The 24,900-nt window shown below is 37.8% G+C and overlaps 1 protein-coding gene across 3 annotated transcripts in view; it reads left to right on the top strand.

Moving 5' to 3' along the window:
• Positions 1-17,750, top strand: part of paplna (papilin a, proteoglycan-like sulfated glycoprotein) — a 43,850-nt gene extending 26,100 nt beyond the window's left edge. For 2 of the 3 annotated variants that reach the window (XM_026285272.1, XM_026285270.1), the window contains 16 exons: positions 1,591-1,795; positions 2,771-2,947; positions 3,057-3,207; positions 3,425-3,505; positions 3,685-3,853; positions 3,977-4,064; positions 8,085-8,202; positions 10,050-10,386; positions 12,382-12,540; positions 14,053-14,180; positions 14,327-14,399; positions 14,488-14,628; positions 15,241-15,368; positions 15,461-15,569; positions 15,665-15,837; positions 16,050-17,750. In XM_026285272.1, the coding sequence (XP_026141057.1) occupies positions 1,591-1,795; positions 2,771-2,947; positions 3,057-3,207; positions 3,425-3,505; positions 3,685-3,853; positions 3,977-4,064; positions 8,085-8,202; positions 10,050-10,386; positions 12,382-12,540; positions 14,053-14,180; positions 14,327-14,399; positions 14,488-14,628; positions 15,241-15,368; positions 15,461-15,569; positions 15,665-15,837; positions 16,050-16,222 (2,410 nt within the window). In that variant the 3' untranslated portion in view covers positions 16,223-17,750. The remainder of the gene's footprint in view (positions 1-1,590; positions 1,796-2,770; positions 2,948-3,056; positions 3,208-3,424; positions 3,506-3,684; positions 3,854-3,976; positions 4,065-8,084; positions 8,203-10,049; positions 10,387-12,381; positions 12,541-14,052; positions 14,181-14,326; positions 14,400-14,487; positions 14,629-15,240; positions 15,369-15,460; positions 15,570-15,664; positions 15,838-16,049) is intronic. The other variant, XM_026285271.1, reaches the window with a different exon arrangement.
• Positions 17,751-24,900: the final 7,150 nt, after the last annotated feature.

Genomic DNA, 24,900 nt, shown 5'->3' with positions numbered 1-24,900 from the left:
GTCTGTGTTCTAGGTAGGTTGTTGTGTATTATAGTTTCGTGGACAATATCAATCTATTTTATATGAATAGATTTTATATACATGATGGGCCTGATTTACTAAGAGCCAATATAGAGAGTATCAATTAACTTATGCTGTAGTAGTATAGTATGTGCGCTTTGTAGATGAATAATTGTGCAGGTTGAACACATTATAGAAATTAAACCGTTTTACCAAATATTTGTCACAGTTGAATGCCATATTACTTGATTTCATATAATTATCATATTAGAATGATTTCTGAAGGATCATGTGACATTGAAGACTGGAGGAATGATGCTGAGAATTCAGGAATAAATAACATTTAACAATACATTCACATAAAGTTATTTGATATCAGTAATATTTCACAGTTTTTACTGTTTTTAAGAGAGATACTGTGAATAGCTGGCAAATGAAAATGAATATGACATGAAAACCTATTTGGCATGTGTGCAATCACAATCTTTAGTTAATTCTTATATTGCATTAGTAGATCAGCAGTTTTCACATGCAAACCTGTTGTAAATCATGGCCTACATGTATGATCTAGATGTTCTGTTGAGGTCACTGTCTGGGTGTTTTCGGTTTATCTGAGTGTATTTGCGTGTGAAGTAGAAAGCAGTATTTGTCTGTTAAAATAAAAAGTCTTTCACTTGTCTTAGCGGTAAACCCCTGGGTTATTCTTCTGATGTTCATGTACAGAAACCTGAAACTGTCTTGGTCCCTGAGCAGGTCGACTGCCAGAGAACACGTGCTTTTGCTTTTTGAATACATTTGTCCCCACCGTGACGATATCTTCAGAATGATTCTCTCATCTTCAGGTTTCTGGGAGCACCTGCTCAGCTTTGACAGGCCAAGTGTTTCAGCTGAACACTTGTGTTGTCCTTGTCATTTTCCAGAATGCAAAACCTTTATATGTATGTTTAATGTAGGTGTGTAATTGTAAACCGTTAAACCTAGGTTAAATCCAATTTCTGTGGAATGCTATTAGTTACCACTGCAAATCATTATGACTTGTCTCATCAGTTTTGGAAACCGTTGAAATGTTTACAGTTGCTCTGTTTAAAACAGAATTCAGTAGACTGTGAATAAATGTTTAAAATAAATATATGTAAAATCACTAACAAACCGTATTACTCTGTAATTTTCGCTCTAAGAATGAGACATTTATCATAGGATGTTTAAGTGCCTTTTACATGAGGCAAATTATACACAAATTATACTGTATTATATTATGTTTTTTATTTTATATATATATATATATATATATATGATAATGCATAAACAGAAGTTTATCTGCTAGAAAAGCAGTCCCTCCTCAAAAGGAGTGAATTATGCCTTGGTTGCTTGCCATTGAAAGAGCAAAACTGAATGATGTGTCACAATATTTTTGTGCTAATAGATCTTAAATTGTATTTAACCTAGAGCATTTTCATACTCATGAATGTAAATGTTTCTTTGGGTTAGACTGGCGCTGTGGAAGCTGGTATTGGGTAGGCCAGCTAAATGAATCCTCTATAACTCACTGTGATTGTGCTTGCTTTGCTCGTGTGTGTTGACGTGTGTCAGCTGGGTGACCGGGGAGTGGAGCCCGTGTCCGGTGACCTGCGGCGGGGGTCTTCAGGTGAGGAGAGTGGAGTGTATGTCTCACGACTCGGCAGGATCGCGAGTGGTGGAGGATTCCCAGTGTGCTTCCTACACACCCAGACCACTCAACCAGCAGAACTGTAACATGCAGAGATGCGCTCAATACCGAGTCTCCAGCTGGAGCCAGGTACATAAACTACACTTTATGAAAAATAATATAAACCAATTCAGATAAAATTGTAAGAATGTTTTTTGTGTGAATCTTTTAAAACCTGTCCACCCTAAAATTAAAAAGAACTTTGTTTAAATAAAATGTTTTCATTTAAGAAAATTAAGCATATTTTTGCATTGTCATATTATTTTCATAACAATTGAGCATTCTTAATAAATCTGATTCAGAAAGTCATTCTTGATACTGTAATGTAAAGAAATTATTATAAATTGTAGAGTGTTTATACTCCACATTTAGCTGCTATTTGTATTATTTGTTGTATTCTGGTTTAAATACAGATACTGTAATTTTGTAAATTTATTTATTTTTTACAGAATAACACACAGTAATGAAGAGTAATGGAATTATAGTTAAAAAAAATACAAAAATAAAAACATAAACCATTTCACTTTACAAAAAAGTTCCGTTATTTGAATTAGTTAACATAACTAACAATGAAAAATAGATCTAAAAATGTTGTAATGTTAGTTAATGATAAAATCTACATTAACTAATGCATTGTTAAAACCAGAAGTTGAATCTATTAGTATTATTTAATTGGCCTGAGTAGACATAAAATAAATAACATTAAATTAATAGTATTGTTGAATAATAAATAAATGAGAATAAAAACTGTAACGAATGTAGTGAACATTGTTAATATTAGTAAACCCATTAACTTAAGATAACTAGTGGGAACTTATTGTAAAGTGTCACCATAACATTTAGTAGAAAATGTACTTAATTGTAATTAAAATTAAAATTAATGTCAAATCATCTTATTGGTTCTAAAAAGGTTTTTTTTTAAACAGAATTTATTTTTATTTCTGAGATTTGTTAGTCTTTTAAACATTTCTTCTAAATTCTTCTTGCATTTTACTTTTATTTTGTTTCATTTGCTTTACTTTATCTTTCATTCCTGTATGAATTCAAACCTGTTAATGTCTGTAGTGCTCTGTGACGTGCGACTCTGGGAAACAGACGCGAGATGTGGTGTGTGTGGGTTCAGACGGAGCTTCTTTGGAGGACTACGCATGTGGGACCCAACCGAAGCCCCCCAGGACCCAGGCCTGTGAGATGCCCGTCTGCAGGAGCCCCATTGGCTGGCATATAGGAGACTGGGGTCTGGTAAGGAAGAATCCACACCTCATTTACAGACAAGTCGTTGGATAAGCATGCACCCTCCCTCTTAATAAAATATGACAGAAGCTTACCTGCTCATAAACTCTCTCTGAAGTGCTCTAAGAGCTGTGGCTCGGGGCTGCGGGAACGGCAGGTGATCTGTTCAGACAGACAGAGAAACCTGTACAGCGTAGAGGAGTGCCAGTCCAAACCCAAACCTTCTACCGTGGAAAGATGCAATGCACAGCCTTGCTACAGGCCTCAGGGTACACAAGTTTGTTTTTTAGCTTTTTAAGTGCTCCTCACACTTCCATTCATGGTTTTTCAGAGTGATTTGTACACATATTCTACACATGAATGCATAACGTCTTCACATATGATACATGATCTTAAAAATGTTTATTACAGAACTCTAAAGTATATAAATGGGTTTGATCCAGTTCATTTATGAAGTTTCTTTCTTTCTTATATTGGTACGAGTAGAGGTGCCCAGCATGCAGGACCCAACCGGTCACGATAACACCATTCATGGCTTCCTGCCATACACCGAGGATCCCACATTAGGTTTGTTTCTAAACATAGTTGTCCATCCATCCATCTTTCAGTCCGTACAGTACACACATGCTGTATGTAAGGCTGATCTTAATCAGATCCCAGGTTAACTTTTTATGCTGGTTAAAGATGATCTTTGTGTGTCTGAAACATTCATTAAAGTGCTTGTTATTTTTTATTGTTTAACACAGCAGAAACTCCTAAAAATAATGCTGTCCACAATCCTCATGGGACGGCTCTCACGCCTCACTGTAGCCAGACCTACTATGGCTGCTGTCCTGATGGAAGTACCCCAGCCAGTGGACCACAGAGCCAAGGCTGTCACCAGGACCAAGGCCTACCATCGTGCACATGGAGCAGGTACACATGGACTAAGATTGGTTAATCACAGGCACTCATTTTATTTATGGCACAGTATATCATTTCTTTCTTACAGAATAACTGTAAGTTACCAGAAATGTAATGCAAATGTATTTCTCTCAGGTACGGCTGTTGTCATGATGGTGTGACCATAGCCCAAGGTCCCAACAAGGAGGGCTGTCCAGATTCCTGGCCACACTGGTCTCCAGCAGTGAGTGTTTCATTTGCACATATCAAAGTGTGTTGAAATGCTCCAGAACAGTATTTCAGCAGCTTAATCCAGTCCATGTTGTTTCCATTTAATAAGAGTACTTAGAAGCACCTTCAGATGATTACAATAAGCACCTACTCTTACTCTTTGTGAAATCAACTCGACTCAAAGTCATACTTTTATAAAGCACTTTCAAAAGTGCAAGGTACACCTACAATAGGTGCTGTGCATATCAACCAAAAAAATAAAAAACCATACTAAAAAACAACCATCCAAATCATACAAAAAAGACAAACATATGCAAATGTCAATATAAATAAATATATCAAAGATTGATTTTAAAACATCAACTGAGCCTTCATCTTCAGTGGTAAATTATTCAAATCTTAGAGCTGCCACTGAAAAAGTGTGATTTTTCTTTGCACTTTAAGATCAAGGTGCATAATACAGAGCTTGTCTAATGAGTAAAGAGATTTTAAAGGTTTATAGAATGTAATTTCACCAAATAAATGCTGAAAATGCAAACAATGACACAATATCCTGCTACACATTATAATGACATGTTTATCCCAGTATTTCCCAGAAAATACTAAGGTGAGAGTGAGAATTAGTTGCTATAAATCATGCACTCAAGATGGAAGGAGACAAAGAAACAGGAGAGACACATTTCACTCACAATCATAAGTTAAACTCTATGGTTTGAGACTGGAAGCCTGAACATTAGACTGAGCTCCTTGATAATAGGGAATGGCACAGTGATCTGTCATGACAATTTACAATCTGTCAGGTCTTTGGTGGAGAGCCACACATATTGTTAATTTCCCCCTCTTGGCCCCACTTGGCCACCAGTAAGGAGTCAATGAAGTTGCCCTCGGCCCCCGAGTCCACAAGGACTGAGCATCAGAAACTTGGCCTCACTATAAGAATGCAGGGGGGGGTGAACACCACAAATAATTCAATGATAGTCATATTGCCTGTGTGGTCCTGGGCTCAGGAGCAGGTTCATTAAAAGAAGGGGCAAGAGGTAGAGCTTGATGTACTCTTTATTCCAAATAGGCCTATGTTGAGCACACAGCCAGCCATCCTGATAACAAGATTCTCTAGATCAGGGCTTTCCCTGACCCAATTAACACACCTGGATGAGCTAAACAAGGTCTTAGGGATCATGGAACTTCCAGACAGGTGTATTAGAGCTAAACTCTGCAGGAAATTAGCCACTCAGAAGCAGGACTAGACACCCCTGCTCCAGATCATCACATTCCGCCAAAAGGTCATAGTTGTAAACCTCCTCCAGAATGGCATCAGCAAGCTCATGCAAGATGTTGTCCTACTGAGCTCCCACATCCCACCCTCAGGAAAACTTCAGGGTACAAATTCAGTGTCATAATTTGAAACTAATCAATGCAGATGGAGCAAAACTAAATAATATGCCAACTACTGATAATATACAAACAACTGGTCCAACTGGTCCATGGAAAAGAAGTTGGCCAGAACACAAATCGGAACACATTCAAGCCTGTCTTCAGTCCAGAACAGTGGATGCAACTGTCAACCTAAAACCTACTACATAAGCTAGTCTCAAAGATATTCACACCATATTATGTTTGACCCTTCAAGTTCATTACAATATTGTTCTAGTTTAGTCTTTAGTGGAGAGCCCCACAGATTGTTCACTTCCCCTTTAGTGGGCCCATTCGCCAGTGAGGTGTAAATTAAATTGACCTTATCTCCAGAGTTTACAAGGACAGAGCAGTAATGATAGTGTAGCAATTATGTTTCTTTCAATACAATCAAGATGAGCCGGTGTGTGTTGCAAATTGTCTCCCCTGTTCATTTTATGTGTTGATGTTGGCTATTTAACATCCGTTTTAACTACTGTAAACTCAACACTGTTAACTTATGACTGTCAAACATTACTTGATTTTGGAAATCTAATATCTGACTCGCCTGATGCCATTTGGAGTGGATCTTATACATGTCCACCGCAGTTCGCCTTGAACATTAATGATAATCTGTGTTGACGGCCCTTCGATGCGCCACAGAAGTCATGGCCTGGTGTTACTATCAGGATCAAGTCCTGTTTACTCTCTGGATTTACTTATCCTTCGGACTTACCTACTGGCATCCTGGTCGTTATGTGGCAAGACATGCTGTAGAGGCCCTATCAGTGGATTATTCCGATTGCCTCTGGCTTTCTGGAAGCGCCCGTGTGCCCCATCTCTCCCTGGCTTGCGGTGGAGCTAACCACGGCATTCTCCATCTACTGAAAGGAGGCCATCCTTTGATTAGCAAGTCCTTGCTGATCAGAATGAGATAAATTAACTTTCTTTATCTTGCATGACTTTTTTACTTCAAAGGATTTGGATTTTACATTTTTGATGGAAACTTGGGTTAAAGAGGGAGACTTTAGTCCTTTTTCTGAACTTGTTCCTCGGGATTGCACCATTATAATTGCCCCAAGGAATCTGGACATGGAGGAGGACTTGCAGCTGTTTTCAAATGAAAGTTTATTACACGTGCCATTCCGACTGGTATCTACTCAAGTTTTGTGGTACAGCTTCTTCACACATATTTGGTACATCAAGTTCTGTGTGTTAATATCTATCGCCTGCTGTGTATTAACAATGCCTTTCTATTAATTATCTGATTTACTCCAAGGTTTGATTACATCTTAGTGCTGGGTGATTTTAAAATCCATTTATGTTGCCCCACTAAACCCCTGGTAACTGAATTTAAAAATCTTATTGACTCATTTGGTTTTGTGCAGTGGGTGCAATAGCCTACTAATGCTCATGATCACATGTTGGACTTGGTCCAAATATTGGACATTGAAATAAGTGAAACTTGTTTTTCTGACCACAGACTGGTATTTTCATCCTCTCATTTTCCCAATCCAGTAGCTCCTACGCCTTCAATGAATTGTTATTTCTCCACTCATGTGAGATATTTGCTGCCTCTTATGCTAAAACTGTATCCACCTGTAACCTGAACTGTCCTCTCCTCTGCAGGTGGTAAACAGAATTTTTAATTGCTTCAATCAAAAATGTTTATCTAATCTAGAGTTTTACTGCTCTGTTAAACCCCAAACTTATTATTACTAAACCCCAGCAATGGCTTAATGATTCAACTTGTTTGCTTAGAAAGGCTTGCAGAAGAGCAGAGTGAAAATGGTGCAAGTATAACTTATAAGTCTCATATGAAATGTGGAAAAATTATATGTGTATCAGAGGGCTGTTAAGGCCACCAAGTCCAAATATCTGAGTTTATTGGTGACAGTTTACACAGAACTAAGGCCCTCTTCTCTGTTATTGATTCTGTGCTCAATTCCCGTCAATTTTTTTTCTGATGCTTCCGAATCACTGTGTGAACAATTCCGTACATTATTTAATGAGAAATCCATTCCATTAAGATCTAAACTGCCCTTGGGGAATTCTGTTCAACCTGAGAGATCAAGTGGTTTGGTGCTGTGGAGCGATTTTCAGCCTGTTTCTTTTGAATCATGTATAGGCATTGTTGAATGTCTAAGATCATCTAGATTAAAAATAAATAAATAAATAAATACCGTTGGACATGATCTTTTTTTTCTATTTTGAATACTAGTCTAATTACTGGAGTTGATCCTGACTGCCTAAAACAGCTACAGAAACTCCATTATTAAAAATGCCACATCTTGATTCTTCAAATTTTTATAATTTTAGGCCTATATCAAACTTGCCATTTCTTTCAACGATTCTTGAGAAAATTGTGTTGACCCAGCTGCAGTCCCATTTGCTGTCAAATAATATATACATTTTTTAAATTCCAGTTGGTTTTTATGTCTCAACACAGCACAGAAACTGAACTTTTAAAAGTAGTTGTAAATTATATTTTACTAGAAACAGATTGTTCTGGGTTCCTGGAATATTCCGTCTCAAATAAATGCTCATTTGCATTAGTACATAGTACATCCTCAGAAAGAAAGCCCTAATGTCTCTTTCTATCTCTGTTTTTATGTCCTTTTTGTTTATTTTCTCTACGAAGTCAGACATACCATCTGCACCTACAGACTGCAAGATGTCCACCTATGGTTGCTGCTATGATGGTGTGACGGCCGCTGGTGGTACTCATGGGGAGGGGTGCTCCAACCCCCCCAGCAATAGTAAGTCATAATATAATATATCAGAGCATTAGAAAAATGTTGTAGTCAAGACCATCGTATTTGAGTTGGACCCCAGAGAAGGGTTGAGTCCAAAGGGACTAAGCCCATGAAAATATGTGACCCAGGAATACAAAATCAGTCATTAGGGTCGATTTTTGGAGAGCTTTGGATTTCATGAGATTAACACATTCCAAAAAAAGTTGGGACAGGTAGCAATAAGAAAAGTTAAATGTACATGTAAGGAACAGCTGGAGGACCAATTTGCAACTTATTAGGTCAACTGGCAACCTGATTGGGTATAAAACGAGCCTTTCAGAGTGACAGTGTCTCTCAGAAGTCCAGATGGGCAGAGGATCCCCAATTCCCCCAATTCTGCGGCGAAAAATAGTGGAGCAAAAGTGGAGTTTCTCAGAGTAAAATTGCAAAGAGTTTGACATTATCATCATCTACAGTGCATAATATCATCTAAAGATTCAGAGAATCTGGAACAACATCTGTGCTTAAGGGTCAATGCCTAAAAACCATATTGGATACCTGTGATCTTCTGGTGCTTAGACGGCACTACATCACATACAGGAATGATACTGTAATGGAAATCAAAACATGGGCTCAGGAATACTTCAAGAAAACACTGTCGGTGAACACAATCCACCGTCCCATTTGCCATTGCTGTCTAAAACTCTACAGGTCAAAAAAGAAGCCATATCTTAACATGATACAGAAGCGCAGGTGTTTTCTCTGGGTCAAGGCTCATTTAAAACTGTTCTGTTGTCAGACGGATAAAAATTTGAAGTTCTTTTATGAAAACTGGGATGCCATGTCATCCAGACTAAAAAGGACAAAGTTGTTATCAGCGCTCAGTTCAGAAGCCTGCATCTCTGATGGTATGGGGTTGAATGAGTGTGTGTGGCGTGGGCAGCTTACACATCTGGAAAGACACCATCAATGCTGAAAGGTAAATCCAAGTTCTAGAACAACATATGCTCCCATCCAGACGTCATCTCTTTCAGGGAAGACCTTGCATTTTCCAACATGACAATCCCAGACCAAATACTGCATCAATTACAACATCATGGCTGCGTAGAAGAAGGATCCTGGTACTGAAATGGCCAGCCTGCAGTCCAGATCTTTCACCCATTGAAAACATTTGGCACATCATAAAGAGGAAGATGCGACAAAGAAGACCTAAGACAGTTGAGCAACTAGAAGTCTGTATTCGACATGAATGGGACAACATTCCTATTCCTAAACTTGAGCTACTTGTCTCCTCAGTCCCCAGACGTTTGCAGACTGTTATAAAGAGAAGAGGGGATGCCACACAGTGGTAAACATGGCCTTGTCCCAACTTTTCTGAGATGTGTTAATGCCATGAAATTTAAAATCAACTTATTTTTCCCATATAATTATGCATTTTCTCAGTTTAAACATTTGATGTGTCATCTATGTTGTATTCTGAATAAAATATTGAAATTTGAAATTTCCACATCATTGCTTTCTGTTTTTATTCACAATTTGTATAGTGTCCCAACTTTTTTGGAATCAGGTTTGTACAAATATACCTGTGCTACTTAAGACTGCGTTTGTGCTCCACGGTCACATATGCACAAGACCAAGACAATGTAATTCTCAAGGCTGAGTCCATGACCAGATTTTGATGGTTTTGGTTTATCATGGACTTAGGAGCATGTGCACTTGGCCTTCATTCTGATGACACTGTTCTGGTCTCACGTTTGATTTGGACTCAAATGAGTCTCGACTACAATACTGACAATTGAAAAAAAAAGTTGTTGGCTAATCAAACTGTGTAAAAAAGATTGCATATTTCCTCTTACCCCTCGGCTCCTCAGCACAGCATTCTCGGTCCTGTGACCTACCCCATACAGTCGGGCCTTGTGATAATTGGACACCCCGTTACTACTACGACCGTTCTTCCTCACGCTGCATTCATTTCTGGTATGGTGGCTGCCATGGCAATAGCAACAACTTTGCCTCAGAGGAGGAATGCCAGAGAATGTGCCTGAGATCCGAACTGAGCCAGCGGGACCAGGCGCATGTCTTGTCTTTGCAGCATGGTGGACGTCGCTTCCCCGCACGGATCCACCACAGCTCTAGTGGTGCGTCCAACATGCACCGGGCTCACCGGCTGGACCCCAGTGCCATGCAGCAGAGCAGCCCCGCTGCCAGGTAAGTTTCTCCAAATTGCCCTGGATCGCTCTACTCCTCTCCCAGGCCCAAACCCCTGCAAGTTCTCTTCTGCTGTTTGCCCTTCATGCCCTGCTGAAGAGCCGAGAGAGGAGCCGCAGGCCATGCACAGAGACTTATGTGTGTTAAATGCATATTCTTTTCACAAAGTTAGCGATAGTGAGCATTGCTTCACTAACAGAGTCCTGCATATGTACACACAGGATCCAAAATTAACTTTTTGCCACGTTTGCCATTATTTCCTGACTGTAATAAAAAATAAATGTTTCCCTTAAGACAATAGTTTACACAGAACATCATATACAGGCTAGATTGGTTTCTCAGGAAAAAATTTGCTTCTCAAAAGAACTTGATGAGACTTCCCATAGACAATGCTAACATTTCAATAGCTAATAGTGTTTCTTTTTTTTTTTTTTGGTTGGAATTTTAGACTATCATTCATGAAGTTTAACCATTTGTGAGACTAAAACTAGTTGTGATATTAAAGTTCTCAAATAAGTAACTGGCCAACTAGCAAGTTAAACTTGAACCCTGTGTACACTCTCTAAAACATATTTGCAATTTGAATGCAGCGTAATGTCATTTTCATGTATTATGACTTGCCACTCGCTTCTTAATCTTACTAATCTACTGCATAGGTATACACACACTCCCTGTAGAAGTTGACACTCCTCACTGTGAAGTGCTGGACATTGCTGTGCTTTGGGACTGGTTTATTTCCCCTGACGCAGACTGTTATCCTCCTCTTTCTGTTGCTTTAGTATTGTTTAGTTAGTTTTAGTTTACCTCCCCCTTCCATAACCAGGTGTGTGTGTGGAACATGATTCATTACACCATGACTAATAAAATCTGCTGTGGGGTCCTAATCATCCCTGACTGTTTGTGTGTCTCTCCCAAGTCCTGTTCTTAAACACACTTGTGCTGCGCCTTGCGTCGCATTGTCCTAAATAATAAAGCATCAAGTAATAAATGGGATTTCCTCTATGGATTAAGGAATTGTATTCATTATGTTTTCATCCTTGAAAAGCAATTCTAGAAGACAATGCTATTCTTTTACAAAGGCTGTTGATGAAGTTGTCAAGTGGTACAAACAGAAATCACTTTTAAAGAAGTAATTTTGTTGTTTCTGACCATCTTATCCCAAGAGGCTAAAACTTGATGCTACTTACTAAACAATTTATCCAGGCCTGCCTATCCCTCATTTCCTCTAGTGTTTGTCTTTGAGAAATATTCCTGATGAATTCTCATGTTGTTTTAGACAAACAGCCGTAAGCAATATGAATGAAACAAGGCACAAAAGAAGCGATATTTGATTGATGCTGTCAGAAAAACTTTTTGCTGTCAATTTTTGTAACCATGTGTATACCTGAAATTTTCCTCCCTGCTTTGAGTAAGGAAAGAAGATTTAGGACATTGAAATTTACTGCTAGAACACGGTTACAAACTGATCTGAGAAATGGAAATATCGAGCGCTGCAGTGATGATCAAGTCAATTAAACTGCAATTAACAAGGAAACTACAAGTTTTGACCCACAAAACTTTGTCATCCCTGCAGCACTCTGTGGGTGGCCCATAATGGAAGTTCATACATATTAACCATCCAGTTTCTAACCCATTTAGATCTATCATCTGGATAAGTTAAAACTGGATGGCAGGTTCTTCTAGTTGAGTTCTCCTCTCCCTGTGGTCTCTTGTGGGTGAATTGTCAGAGTGTTGGTCTGGTGTTGTTCTTTGGGGATCCTGTATTCCAGCTGTAGCCGGTCAAGGCTGATCTTTATGCTTGCTGTGGTGACTGCAGCTCATGCTTTGCCATTCCCAATAGTACAGCATAAAGTCATATGTTTTTTTCTTTCTTTCTCTCTTTCTTTTCTCATGCATGTCTGTCTGTACACCCTTCCCTTTTGTCTTCTCCCCTTTCGTCTTCCGTTTCTGTTCCTGTGTCTGTTTCCTCCTGCTGTCTGTACTCCTCTGATTCAGTTGGACAGCTGTAGGTGTGAGTATAGACAAGTCGGATCCCTCCACGGTGGAGGGGCTGGTTGGGCAGCAGGTAGTGTTACCCTGCAGGGTCAGTCCTCGGCCCTCCTCCACTGTGATGGTGGAGTGGAGACGGGATGGTGTCCCTGTTGACCCCACCAGGTGAGTACCTAATGCACTTTATGTCCTTCTATACACAATGTGTGATATAGAAATATCATATAAATCTCTTAACATCTTTATCTCTTAATATTACAGTTTTACTATATTTTTTAATCAAATTAATAGTCTTGGTGGGCAGAAGAGACTTTTTTCAAAGGCATTAAACATTTTTATTATTCCAAACCTTTATAAATAAGTATTGGACACATCACCATTTTTAAAAATAATTATATTTCTAAAGGTGCTGTTGACTTGAAATTTTCACCAGATATTGGTAACAACCCAAGTAATCCATAAATACAAAAAAAAAAAAAAGTTCTGATAAAAAAATAAAGTTCTGTGTAATAAAGTAGAATGACACAGGGGAAAAGCCAAGACTCCAGCTGAAATGTATCAGTAATTAGAAAGCGATCCTGCCCCTCGTCAGTGGAAATGAATATTAGCGGGTTCAGTCCCAACACCTCCAGTACCAGGATGATGAAGATGAAACAAGGCTGCACATTTCAGCAAGAAAATGATCCCAAAAACTAACTGGTTTCAGAGAAAGGAAGTAAAGCTGCTAGAATGGCCAGTCAATCACCTGCTTTGAATCCAAGAGAAAATAAGAACTAAAGATCAGAGTTTAGAAGATGCTCACAGACCCTTCAAGATGTGAAGACTGTGTGGAAGAAAGGGTCAAAATCACAGCTGAGCAATGCATGCCACTAGATTCTCCTACAGGAGACACTTGAAGCTGTCGTTAACAACAATTAAATACATTTCAGTAGTTGAGTACTATTTCTCTGTGTCATTCCACTTTATTACACAGAATTTAATTTCTGAGATTACTTGTATCGTTTTCTTTGTGTGTATGGATTACTTGGGTTGTTACCCACAACTGGTTAAAATGTCTTGTCAAAAGTACCTTTAGAAATATATTTACTGAGAAAAATAGTGATGTGTTCAATGCTTATTTTACCCATTGTATATTCAAAAACCTTGGGAAAATAATTACATTACGTAATTGTCTGCTTTATGATGGTATAGTTTTGTTTTAATGGAATAAAATCAGTTACTCATGTTGTTCCAATGTTAGTCCATCTCTAATCTCATCCATAATTAATTCATCCAAAATGTAATTCTATTTTTAATGATTCTGTATGAGAAAGTATGATGATTTAATGATAATGATACTCCTTTTTTAATTATTTTTTTTATTTCTCTCATGATTTCCAATTAATGTGATTGTAGCTTGATTTTGACTAGCATATGTTAATTGGACTACAGTTATCTTTGACAGTCTATGCACACACTGAAATACATATTTTATCATTCAAAAATATTACATTTTACATTGTGATGTGTACTTGGAGAAAGATGAAGTTCGACTGCACAAAAAGCCTGTTGTAGCTTGATTTATAGCTACCTTATAGTACCTTGTTCCTGTAAACATACTTAGTAAGTGCACGTTTGGCTGAACTATTCCTATAACGAGTCTTTGATAGATTTGTTGATGAGTAATTACTCATTCAGGCATCAGCAGCAGTCGGACGGCTCTCTGTGGGTGGGTCCTATAACATTGCAGGATTCTGGCTGGTTTCTGTGTGTGGCCACGAAAGACCATGACAGAGATCACCGCTACATTTACCTGTCTGTCTCAGGTTAGTGATATCCTGTCTCTTTATTTACTTGCTATTATACAGGTTTATACTTATCACTATTGATGACATTTGGGGTTAATGTGATTTACATGATTATTTCCATGAGCAAAAAAAACTTTCAAATCATTTCAATCTTTCAAATACAGGAGGATCTCAGAACGGTGGAGGAATATCAGAGACAGATTCTTCCCAGTCATACACATCACAGTCATCTTCCAGGTACATCCACCCATCAGTAAATGTTGGTGTAATTCTCTATCAGCATATGTTCTCAGTCATGACTCACCGTGGCCTTCACGTTTGTCAGGTTCAACATTGACTATACGTCTCTGGTGGAGGCTCGAGCAGGTCAGACGGCCAAACTGCGGTGCGCTGTGCTGCCAGGCTCTTCCATGCACGCTGTGACCATTCACTGGAGCAGAGCCGGACAGCCGCTCAACTCGCTCAGGTGGATTTATCTGCACACGTTTCTGTGACTTTCTTTCAAACCTTAGTGAGCTGACTTGCTCTATGCTGTCTACATAGAGCTTCATCCTATGCACTATAGAACCCTAAAGCGGGATTGATTTGGGATGCACTAGATAAGCAGCCACTCTGTGTGCCATACAAATAGTAAGTTGTATAATTGTAAGTCGCTTTGGATAAAAGTGTCTGCTAAATGACTTAATGTAAATAGCAAAGGAGACTCAAACTACAGGCAAAAATACTGTTTCTTAGTTTATTCATGCATCTGTCAGTCATGACCCTAAACCACAAAACCAGTAATAAGTGTAATATTTTCAAAATTGAGATTTGTATACCATCTGAAAGCTGAAGAAATAAGCTTTCCATTGATGTTTGGTTTGTTATGATCGGACAATATATCTCACTGATCTTGATAACTCTAATTCAAGTATGAGAATGTTTTATTTTATGGTGTTAATTTTAGTTAACGATAATAACCCTGATAATTTGTGCTACTAAATAATTTTTTTTTAATTGGAGTGCATTCTGGGATTGGCTTTTTGTCATCATGTGCTTTTCTCTGACATGTTGAGCTGTTAAATGTCTCCTAATGCAGGCATTCTCAGCACTCTGATGGGACACTGGTGATTAACCAGCTGACGTCAGACGATTCAGGGCTCTATACCTGCACCATCACGGATGCCAAGAAGTCTGAAGAACGCCAAATCCAGCTCAAGGTTTTTGGTGTGTCTCTCTTTCCAGTAAATGAATCAAATGCAACACACTTTGAGTTTTCTGTCTCTGCAGTATGTTTGTAATATTCTCCCCCGTTTCAGGCGACCTCAGGATCACTAAAGCCCCCAAAGATGTCCATGTGCCGCAGGGCAGAACTGCTCAGCTGACCTGTGTGGTGACCGGAGAAAATGTGAACGTTGGCTGGTCATGGTCAGTTCAGAGAACATGTTTTATAACTCATAGTTTGAGTGCGAAGAAATCATTCATAGATCATCTGATCTTGCTTTGCCTGTCTCTCTGGACAGGAATGGTGTGCCAGTGCGACCGGACGGACATCATGTGCTTGTGTCAGCAGACGGGACACTAATACTAAATAATGTCCAGCCAGTGGATGAGGGGACGTATACCTGCAATGCCTACACTGGGACATACTCGGTCAGCGCAGCGGCTGAAGTGCGACTGGCTAAATCCACTCAAGGTCAGTGGAGTGAGAACGAGAGAGCAAAAAGCTGCTGTTCAAACAAAAATGAAAATGTATACGTTTCTTTTTTCTATTGAATGCAAAAGAAGATATTTAAAAATAAATGTTGGAAACTAAACAGTTGACGGTAGCTATTGCCTTTCCCCCTCATGTTAACGTGATGACATGCGCTTGTGAATGTATTTTAATGTGTCTGACTGTATCTGCAGAAGTCATTGAGAGTCCGGGGTTGCCACCAGAATGCGTGGATCATCCTGAACTGGCGAACTGTAAGCTGATTGTGTACGCACGTCTGTGCTCCAGCCAGTATTACTCCAGTTTCTGCTGCGCCAGCTGTGCCAGATATGCCACGGACAAAGAAAAACCTGGACAAGCCAGATAGATCATATGCAGTGAATCCCTCGGCCTCATCGGTCGATTCAGACTGATGTTCACCCGCCGTGTACAGAGACTCACCTCATGATTAAATACCAGCTTCACCTGCTGCTTCAACTCCACATCAACGCTGACCTCAGGCATTCAGTATTCCCGGCCCAGTCAGATCAGAGCTTATTTATCTTTGTGTGTCATCCCTGTGTGCATTTTTGTGTTTAAGTTCATGTGTGAATGTTCAGTTTGGATTATTAACAGGTAATTGACTAGAGCTGTCTTTATTGTGCTGTTGTTGTAACATGTATTAGGACATGCAGTTGAAACAAAACTGATTCCATAATTAGGAGATGCTTTTATGTATTTTGAATGTGTAGACTGCAGTGATGCACTGAAATCAGGCAACGAAAATACTCTGCCAAAAATGAATTGACTGTTTTGGCTGAAGTGTTTTTTGAGGGCTGCAATCGTTGATGTTGAATTAGTGCTTCTCTAATGGAATTCCAGTTAGCCTTACGCTTTAATTGTTACTATTAAAATTAAACATTAAATGTGGTTTTGCTGCTCATTAATGTGTTGTGACAGATCGCTGTAGAGCTTAATTTCAAATGGCAAATGAACCAATCATCTCTTTCTCTTTACTACTAGTTATAGCACCAAATAAACATGAATGAACATCAGAAGAAACCATACAACTTACTGAACTGAATCATGTCTCATCTAATCAGTCAGTCAGCAGTTCAGCTGCATATAAAAGCTTGTAAACAGCATGTCATGTTACATCAGGAAATACATTCAATGTCCATAATTTGTTTGTTAGGTAGCTAGAAAAATTAACTCTTGAGAGAAGCATTGTGCTAAATAAATGCACTATATTATGTTGATTATATTTTTACTTTATTAGCTACAGCATCAAAATACTTATTTTTTAACAATGAACTACAAACTAAATTTAGTGCTAAAAGGTTGATATGAAATATGCCTTGAATAACTGTTAAATTGTAATTTTTAAATACAACAGTTTTTATTCGAGTGTTAGTAAATAAATTTGAGTAATTAACTGAGTATTAAACGTATCTTTGCCATGTTGGGCTAAATGGAAAATAATTTAGCTTTCGATGTTTCAGTAAGACATTAATTTCGGTGCATCATTAGTAGATACATTGTTGTAAGTAAAATGTATCCACAATATTGCACAGTATGTACTAACACTAATGCCATGTATGAAATAAACTGGTTATGGCACATAAACCACTAAATACCAAAGAAGGAACATTTTCACGTAAAAAAAAAACACTTTTCCTGATTGGTTGGTCTAGCTTTTTTCCTGCTGACAATCTACGAGGACATGAAATACGCTGTTTTGGTCCAGCATGAAGGAATGTCTCAGCAGATAGAGCTGGAATTGGCAGGGTTTCCTGCGACAGTTGTTCAAGATCCATCAATAAGTCATTGACTTGCTTATGTTTTTGATAATTTTTCTGTTTAATGCCCATCATAACTCTGTTGAATGAAGAAATAAACATTTACACATTGAATTCATGATTATGTGTGGCAACTTAAACTTTAAAAAAGCAAAGATGTTCTGTTGAAATATGACGCTTCATGTTATTCAGATGCAACAGCTAACAGGGAATGTCCCCACGACTTTCATTAAAGGGGTCATATGATGCAATTTCAAGTTTTCCTTTCTCTTTGGAGTATAACAAGCTGTTTGTGAATAGATAGATCTCGAACCCAAAAAGATATTCTTTATCAAAGTTAAGACTAATTAACGCTCTCCTAAAACGGCTCGTTCTAAAACGCCCCCACATGTCTACGTCACTGTGTGGGAAGATTTGCATAAAGCCGCCCAAATGTTTGATGGAACATTTCCATATCTGATGGAAATCTTCAGTTGTTAAATGAGTAACATGTTAAATATTCTAATGGAATCAGTTCTCTAATAATCTTATTAGCAAAGGCTGGGATGTCAAATAGACGTCTAGCGGATCTATTTGGCAAATGTCTATTTGGAAGACCTAAAAAAACAATGGGTCCAGCTGTAACCGTAATCCAAACATTTGACTCATATATTTAACCACTTTTGACCAATAAGTTCTAATTACAGAACAGTCCCAAAAACAATGCAAATGGTCCCCCATTCCACCTTGCATTTAAGATACAATGGAGTATTGCTTGGGTCAAATTTACTTCTAAGGAGTGGTGTGATATGCATTCTATGCACAATCTTAAGCTGAATAGCTCTAGCCCTGTTGCAAACAGATTTTATTTGCCTGAGTCCAAACCCACTCCCAATCCTCCTCTGTTATCGTCTGTTGCAACTCACCCTCCCATATTCTTCTAAGGTCTTGCGTGTTTGCCACTTCATATAAGCAAAGGGTGTTATAGAAGCAAGATATCTGCTTTCTCAAAGGGGGATTCAAGAGTATCTTCTCAACAGCCGACACAGAGTGGTTAGTGACAAGGGTAGTATTTTTAAATATATAATCCCTGATTTGGATCTGGGCAGCTTGTATTTTATAACTAAATCTTCAAAAGATAATAGAGAACCTTCGTTGAACAAATTACCAAGCCTACATAACCCATGAGCCTGCCAAACCTTAAAACCAGAATCTGAAAGGCTAGGCATAAACTCTGGATTAATGTAAATGGGAGTCATCGGAGAAGACATGCTAGCCCTGCCCTCAATCCTACGTATGATGGTCCAGGCCTTCCACGTATTAAAGGTGCTGTAGGGAACTTTTTGTAAAAAAATATATTTTTGACATATTTGTTAAACCTGTCATTATGTCCTGACAGTAGAATATGAGACAGATAATCTGTGAAAAAATCAAGCTCCTCTGGCTCCTCCCAGTGTCCTATTGTCATTTGCAGTTACGGACTGCGGTAAGAAACAACCAATCAGAGCTGCGGTCCGTAACTTTGTTTGTGTTCAAAATGTAGATAAATGAACATAATAAGCGAGTACACCATGAATCCATTTTCCAAACCGTGTTTTTGGCTTGTCCTGAATCAGTAGGGTGCACCTATAATAAGTGTTTATATTCGGACTATTTTAGATTGCTTCGGGGGTACCGCGGCGGAGTAACCCAGTACCTTTGTGATTCTTCATAGACATAAACAGAGAGAAGTAGTTCCGGCTACGATGTTCTTCTGCAAGACACAAGCAGTTCTGTTTATTAACCACTAGAGCGTCAAAAGTTCCCTAACGCAGCTTTAAGCACAATTGTGTTATCACATAGGGCCTTAATTACCTTGAAACTTTTAACAAATAGCAGATTTTGTAAAGGACATGATACTTATAAGGCCTCTAAATCCACCCAAGTAGACTTAGAATCCTCTCTGAACCATTCGGCAATGAATCTGAGCTGGCAGGCCAATTGATATTTTCGAATGTTTGGCAGATCCAAGCCCCCATTAGAACTAGAGAGTTGCAACTTTAAAAATTTTAATCTTTGTTTTCGTTTACTGCATATGAAGGAACTAAGCCAACCAGTAAATTCCTTACCCTTTTAATCGGCAACAGAATTGGTATCATCTGTACGGCAGATCAGACCATCTAACTAAATCGTTCAGCATTTTATCAAGCAATGGGAGAAAATTCACTTTTACCAATTGACTAATGACAGGAGAAATATGGATTCCTAAATACGTAAAACCAGAGTCCAACACTTTGAATGGAAAGTAAGCCATATTAACTATCCGAGCACTTGAGTGTCTCAAATGCTTAGCAACAGATTTGGAGAAATTTATTTTATACCCTGAAAACGTCTCAAAAGAATTAACAATATCTACTAAAGCAGGCACCGACGACTCCATGTCTGATAAAAAGAGCAAAATATAATCCGCGTAGAGGGAGATGTTGTGCTGTTTAAGACCGCCCGAGACACCGGACACAGCCGACCCCTCCCTAACCGCCTGTGCCAATGGCTCTATTGCTATAGCAAAGAGCAATGGGGAGAGGGGGCAAAGGAAAGTTGTCAGACCTATGACCGTTAGTGACAACAGCTGCGAGTGGAGCAGAATATAGTAAACGCCAAAGCCAAACCTTTGCAAAGTATAAAATAAATAAGGCCACTCCACACGGTCGAATGCCTTCTCCACATCTAAGGATAAAATAAGGGTGTCACTGACAAAGGCTGTTTCTATAAATCGGGGCAGTTCCAGCATTGCAAGGTCAGTCTGGCGCTTCTGACTCACAGCCTGTAAGTACGTTTTCATATCAAAAGAATTTGCCACTGATGATTCAAACATGAGTTTTGAGCAGTGTTGAGTAGCGCTTGTTGTTTGTCGTTTCTCCGATTACAAATGCAGACATGGTTTTATGTTTACATTGCGTGAGGCAACGGAACGCGTAAAACACAGCATAACTCTTTATAACCAGTAATTATTTCCCCACTGGATGCAATAAATGCCTCATTTGTAATGGGTTTCATTGTTTTGTCTTGCGCCAGGAGACGGCATCACAGTATGTTAAAATGCAAAAAATTCATACACAAATTCATCACATGCTTGAGGTATTCTGCCAATCACAAAGCATTGGATAGCTGTCCAATCAGAGCACACCTAGCTCTTCAGAACGATGAGCTTTGTAAAAACCGACGCATTTCAGAAATGCGGGGCATAGAGGAGCAGCAATAAAGTACATTATGTGGAAAATAATAAAAAACACACAAACGAATGTTCTTTTTAGCAATTCCATATGACCCCTTTAAAGTTTTTTTAAAAAAGTATTTAAAAGTTTTGACAACATTCTTAAAGATAGTTTTATAGGATGTTAATTATGTTATTAACTGTTGATTTAAAAACGATCTTAGAACAACATTTTCAGAACTTTTTTTGTTATTTATACAATTGAGGTTCTTGTAACGGTGACAGAAAACATTCTAAAAACAACATTTTTGGAATGTTCTTTTGATGTTATTTGTAACGGGTTGAGGTTCTCGTAATGGTGAGAGAAAAAGTTCTTAAAAAAAAAAAAAAATAAAGTGTTATTTTCATTGTTGCTCTATTACATTATTATTTTTGGAGATCAACTTTGGCTTTTTACATCATGTATCATGTGAAACATGCTGAAAAAAATTAAGAACATTTTATATTGAGCAGAAAATAATAATTTTATAAATAATAACATTTTTTGCATATGAAAAAAAAACAGTTACTCCTCAAAAGAGAAAGGGCAAGCACATTTTATTATTATTATTATTATTATTATTATTATTATTATTATTATTATTATTATTATTATTATTATTATTTTACTTATTTATTTAGCCTTTTTTTTTTAAATGCTTGAATGTTTTTGCAGATGTTTGCAGATCCAATCTAGAGGTTATAAAGCTATGTATAATAGTTTCAGCATCTACAAAATTAAATTAGGGATGTATACGAACAATATTTCACAATTGGTAAAAGCATGATTTAGCAGTCTGACCAATATGTGAATTATAGCATAAAGCAGAGTCAAACAACACTCCCAAACTTCAAACATTTGTCGAGGGCCTAATCTGGACACCATCAATATCTTTGAAAGCATCATGCTGGGAGGAGCTTTGTGATTTCGGGCCAACCAGTAGAACTTTCGTTTTGTCTGCATTTAGTTTAAAAAAGTTATCTGACATCCAGGTTTTAAAGTTCTTGAAGACATAAAACAATAGAAAGGGGTGGACAAACTGAGTTACGTTGAACTGTAAAATAGATTTGAATATCATCAGCGTAGCTCTGAAAATTGAGACCATGACGTCTGATGATCTGACCCAGTGACTTCACGTAAATGAGAAATAGAAGTGGACCAAGTACAGAACCTTGGGGGACACCATGGGAAATAGTGACACTGTGCGAACTATTCGTATTTATTATAACAAATTTATGTCAATCTTAAAGATATGAAGTTAGCCACTGAAGAGCAGCACCATTGATACATATAGCAGATAGTTGAGAGAGAAGAACAGGGTGGCAAACAGTATCAAAGGCTGCACTGTGGGTACTGTGGGTACCTGAATCAGAAACCAGAAGGAGATCATTAACCACTTTTAAAAGTGCTGTAAGAGGGACGGAAACCAGATTGTAACTGTTCATAAAGATTATGTTTTTCTAAATGAGTCTGCAGTTGTGCTGCAACTACCTTCTCAAGTATTTAGCAACAAATAGGATGTTTGATATTCATCTAAAAGTATTCAGATATGTGTTATCAAATTAAGGTTTCTTAAGGATTGGGGTGATGTCAGCTACTTTTAGGTCTTTTGGAACATAATTAGTGGCAATGTTTATAATATAAATAATAGGTTGAATGAGTGCAGGCAAAAGGTTTTTGAGAAAGTATGTTGGAATAGGATCAAGTGTGCTGGAAGCAGAGTTAAATTTGATAATCAGTTGTTCGATCGCAGATATATTTGTGGTTAAGAAAGAGGGTTGAGTGAGTAACCTAATAGACACAGAGAAAGGTAGAGTGTGCAGTGTTAAGTGTTTCTTTATATTTCACTACTGAATCTGAGACAGCAATAGCATGCTCTACAAGGGATGATTTTATATCATTCAGTCATTCAATATGACATTCAGCTTTCATTATGTTCAGGGGTGAACCAAGAAGAGGAGTGAGCAGAAAGGACAGTCCTATTTTTTTAGTGTAGCAAGGTCATCCAAAACATTACAAATAGATTCAGGGTGAGAGTATCTTATCAGGGCTCAGGAGTTTGAGTGTGGATGAGAGAAGGGAGGCAGCAATAGCAACAGAAAAATTGTCAGTGTTTACAGATTTCAGTTACAGTGAGCTATAGTAGTTTTCGTTTTTGGTTTTACAATGGTGAGAGGAAAAAACAAAGACTATAATTTTACGGTCAGAGATGCCCAATTCAAGACCCTGAGCACCAACATTGTCAATACCAGCAGTGCAAAGCAAATGTGTGGGGAAATCAATATGCTGTGATACATCAAAATAATCTAAAACAGATAAAAATTATTTTCCAGTATCAAAATGATCAGAATCAACATGTATGTTAAAGTCACCTAACATTATGAATCTGCCACGCTGGGTATAGAAGGAAACTGTTTCTTGCCACCTCTTGTTCCTTCTCACAGTGCATTTAGAGAACTGAGTTCTCATGATCAGTTTCGGGGTCACAGGCTGTACAATGGAGGAAAGCATCACTTATGTTTAATTCAGAATCAGAATTAAATGCTGCATGCCGTGCACATGGGTTGGACAATATAATGCGAATGCCCATTATTATAAAGTTTTAATTTGTGTAGACTACAATTACAAAAACAAACAAAGAATGTTGTTATTTTCTTTTGTTTATCTTTTCATTGCCAGTTATCTCTACTTTGTGATATGGACTATTCTATTGACTATTAAGAAGAATTGTGTCCAAACACCACAGAACTACTGCAGCAAAGTGACAGCTAAACTTCAATATTCACCTTGAAGATCCTGTTTCCACACACGCCAACCACAGAGAACTTCACAAAGCCAACATCCATGAAAGAGCTGAAACTCACCAAACTTCAAGCACAGACATAAATACCTAAATGTTAGCTTTGTATGTATGTATATAGTAACTGCCATGTTGAAAAAGAGTGATCAACAACGAGAACTGACCCACGGTCTAAAAATAAATAAGTAAAATAAAAACTGAATATATCAGGAAGCCGTAATTTGAAAAGTATGATCCATATATATATATATATATATATATATATATATAGTTATAAGTTGTGTAAATCTTATTAATTAATTAATAAGATCTTAAAATTCTATGTTCATTTTTATCAATACTATACATTTTTCCATTGCCAAGCTCCATAGAGCATCGGGTAAAAATTATGAGTAAGTTTTGATAACAGCTGAGGCCTTTAAATCAAAAAGGTTGCGAACCACTGACCTTTGTCTAAAAATGTATCTCTCTTCTTCTGCAAAGAAAGTATTCCAGCTTTTATTTTGGAAGGGCACTCAGAAAGCGGAAGCAACAGAGCATGTTTTAATAAAATGTATATAATAGTTGCTTATTATTTCACACTCCAGTCCAGTTGGTGGAGGTAAATGCACCAGAATTTGGTTTGCCATCCGCCATAAAACGTTATTAAAAGAAGAAGAAAAAGCCATCAAACTATAGCATTAACATTGCATACTTGCAAATTAATGGAAAGAATGGTAAATAAGAGATTAATGTATGTTTTGGAAATAAAAAGGGTTTGATAAAGGTATGTCGAATGGGCTTTAGGAGAGGAAGGGTCACAATGGATCTAGTGTTGTGTTTAGAGGACGATGTAAGAAAAGCTCAAATAAATAAAGAATCTATGGTAGAAGTATATTAGAAGTAGTTGGAAGGAAAATTATGTTATGGAGAGAGGGTTAATGCTTAAACTACCCAAATTGGGAGTAAGAGGTAAAGTTTTTAATTGGATTTTAGATTTCTTAAAAGGAAGATCAATTCAAGTTAAAATGGGAGCAGATATTTCAAATAAGCATACAGAAAATGTAACCCCACAAGGGAGTGTTATAAGTCCTAAAAAAATTCAGTTATGATAAATTATATATTTAATAATGTATTGAATGACATGACCAGATCATTGTTTGCAGACGATGGGAAACCCACTTCGGAAACGTGGGAAAATTATAAAATATGTAGTTAAGAAAACACAGGAATTCATCAGATTGAAAAATAGGGAATGGAATGGGGTTTTAAGATT

This window comes from Carassius auratus, chromosome 17, assembly GCF_003368295.1.
Source record: "Carassius auratus strain Wakin chromosome 17, ASM336829v1, whole genome shotgun sequence".
In the NCBI taxonomy this organism is placed as follows: Eukaryota; Metazoa; Chordata; class Actinopteri; order Cypriniformes; family Cyprinidae; genus Carassius; species Carassius auratus.
The sequence above is the reverse complement of the archived record's forward strand: the minus strand, read 5'-3'. Positions and strand labels throughout refer to the sequence as shown.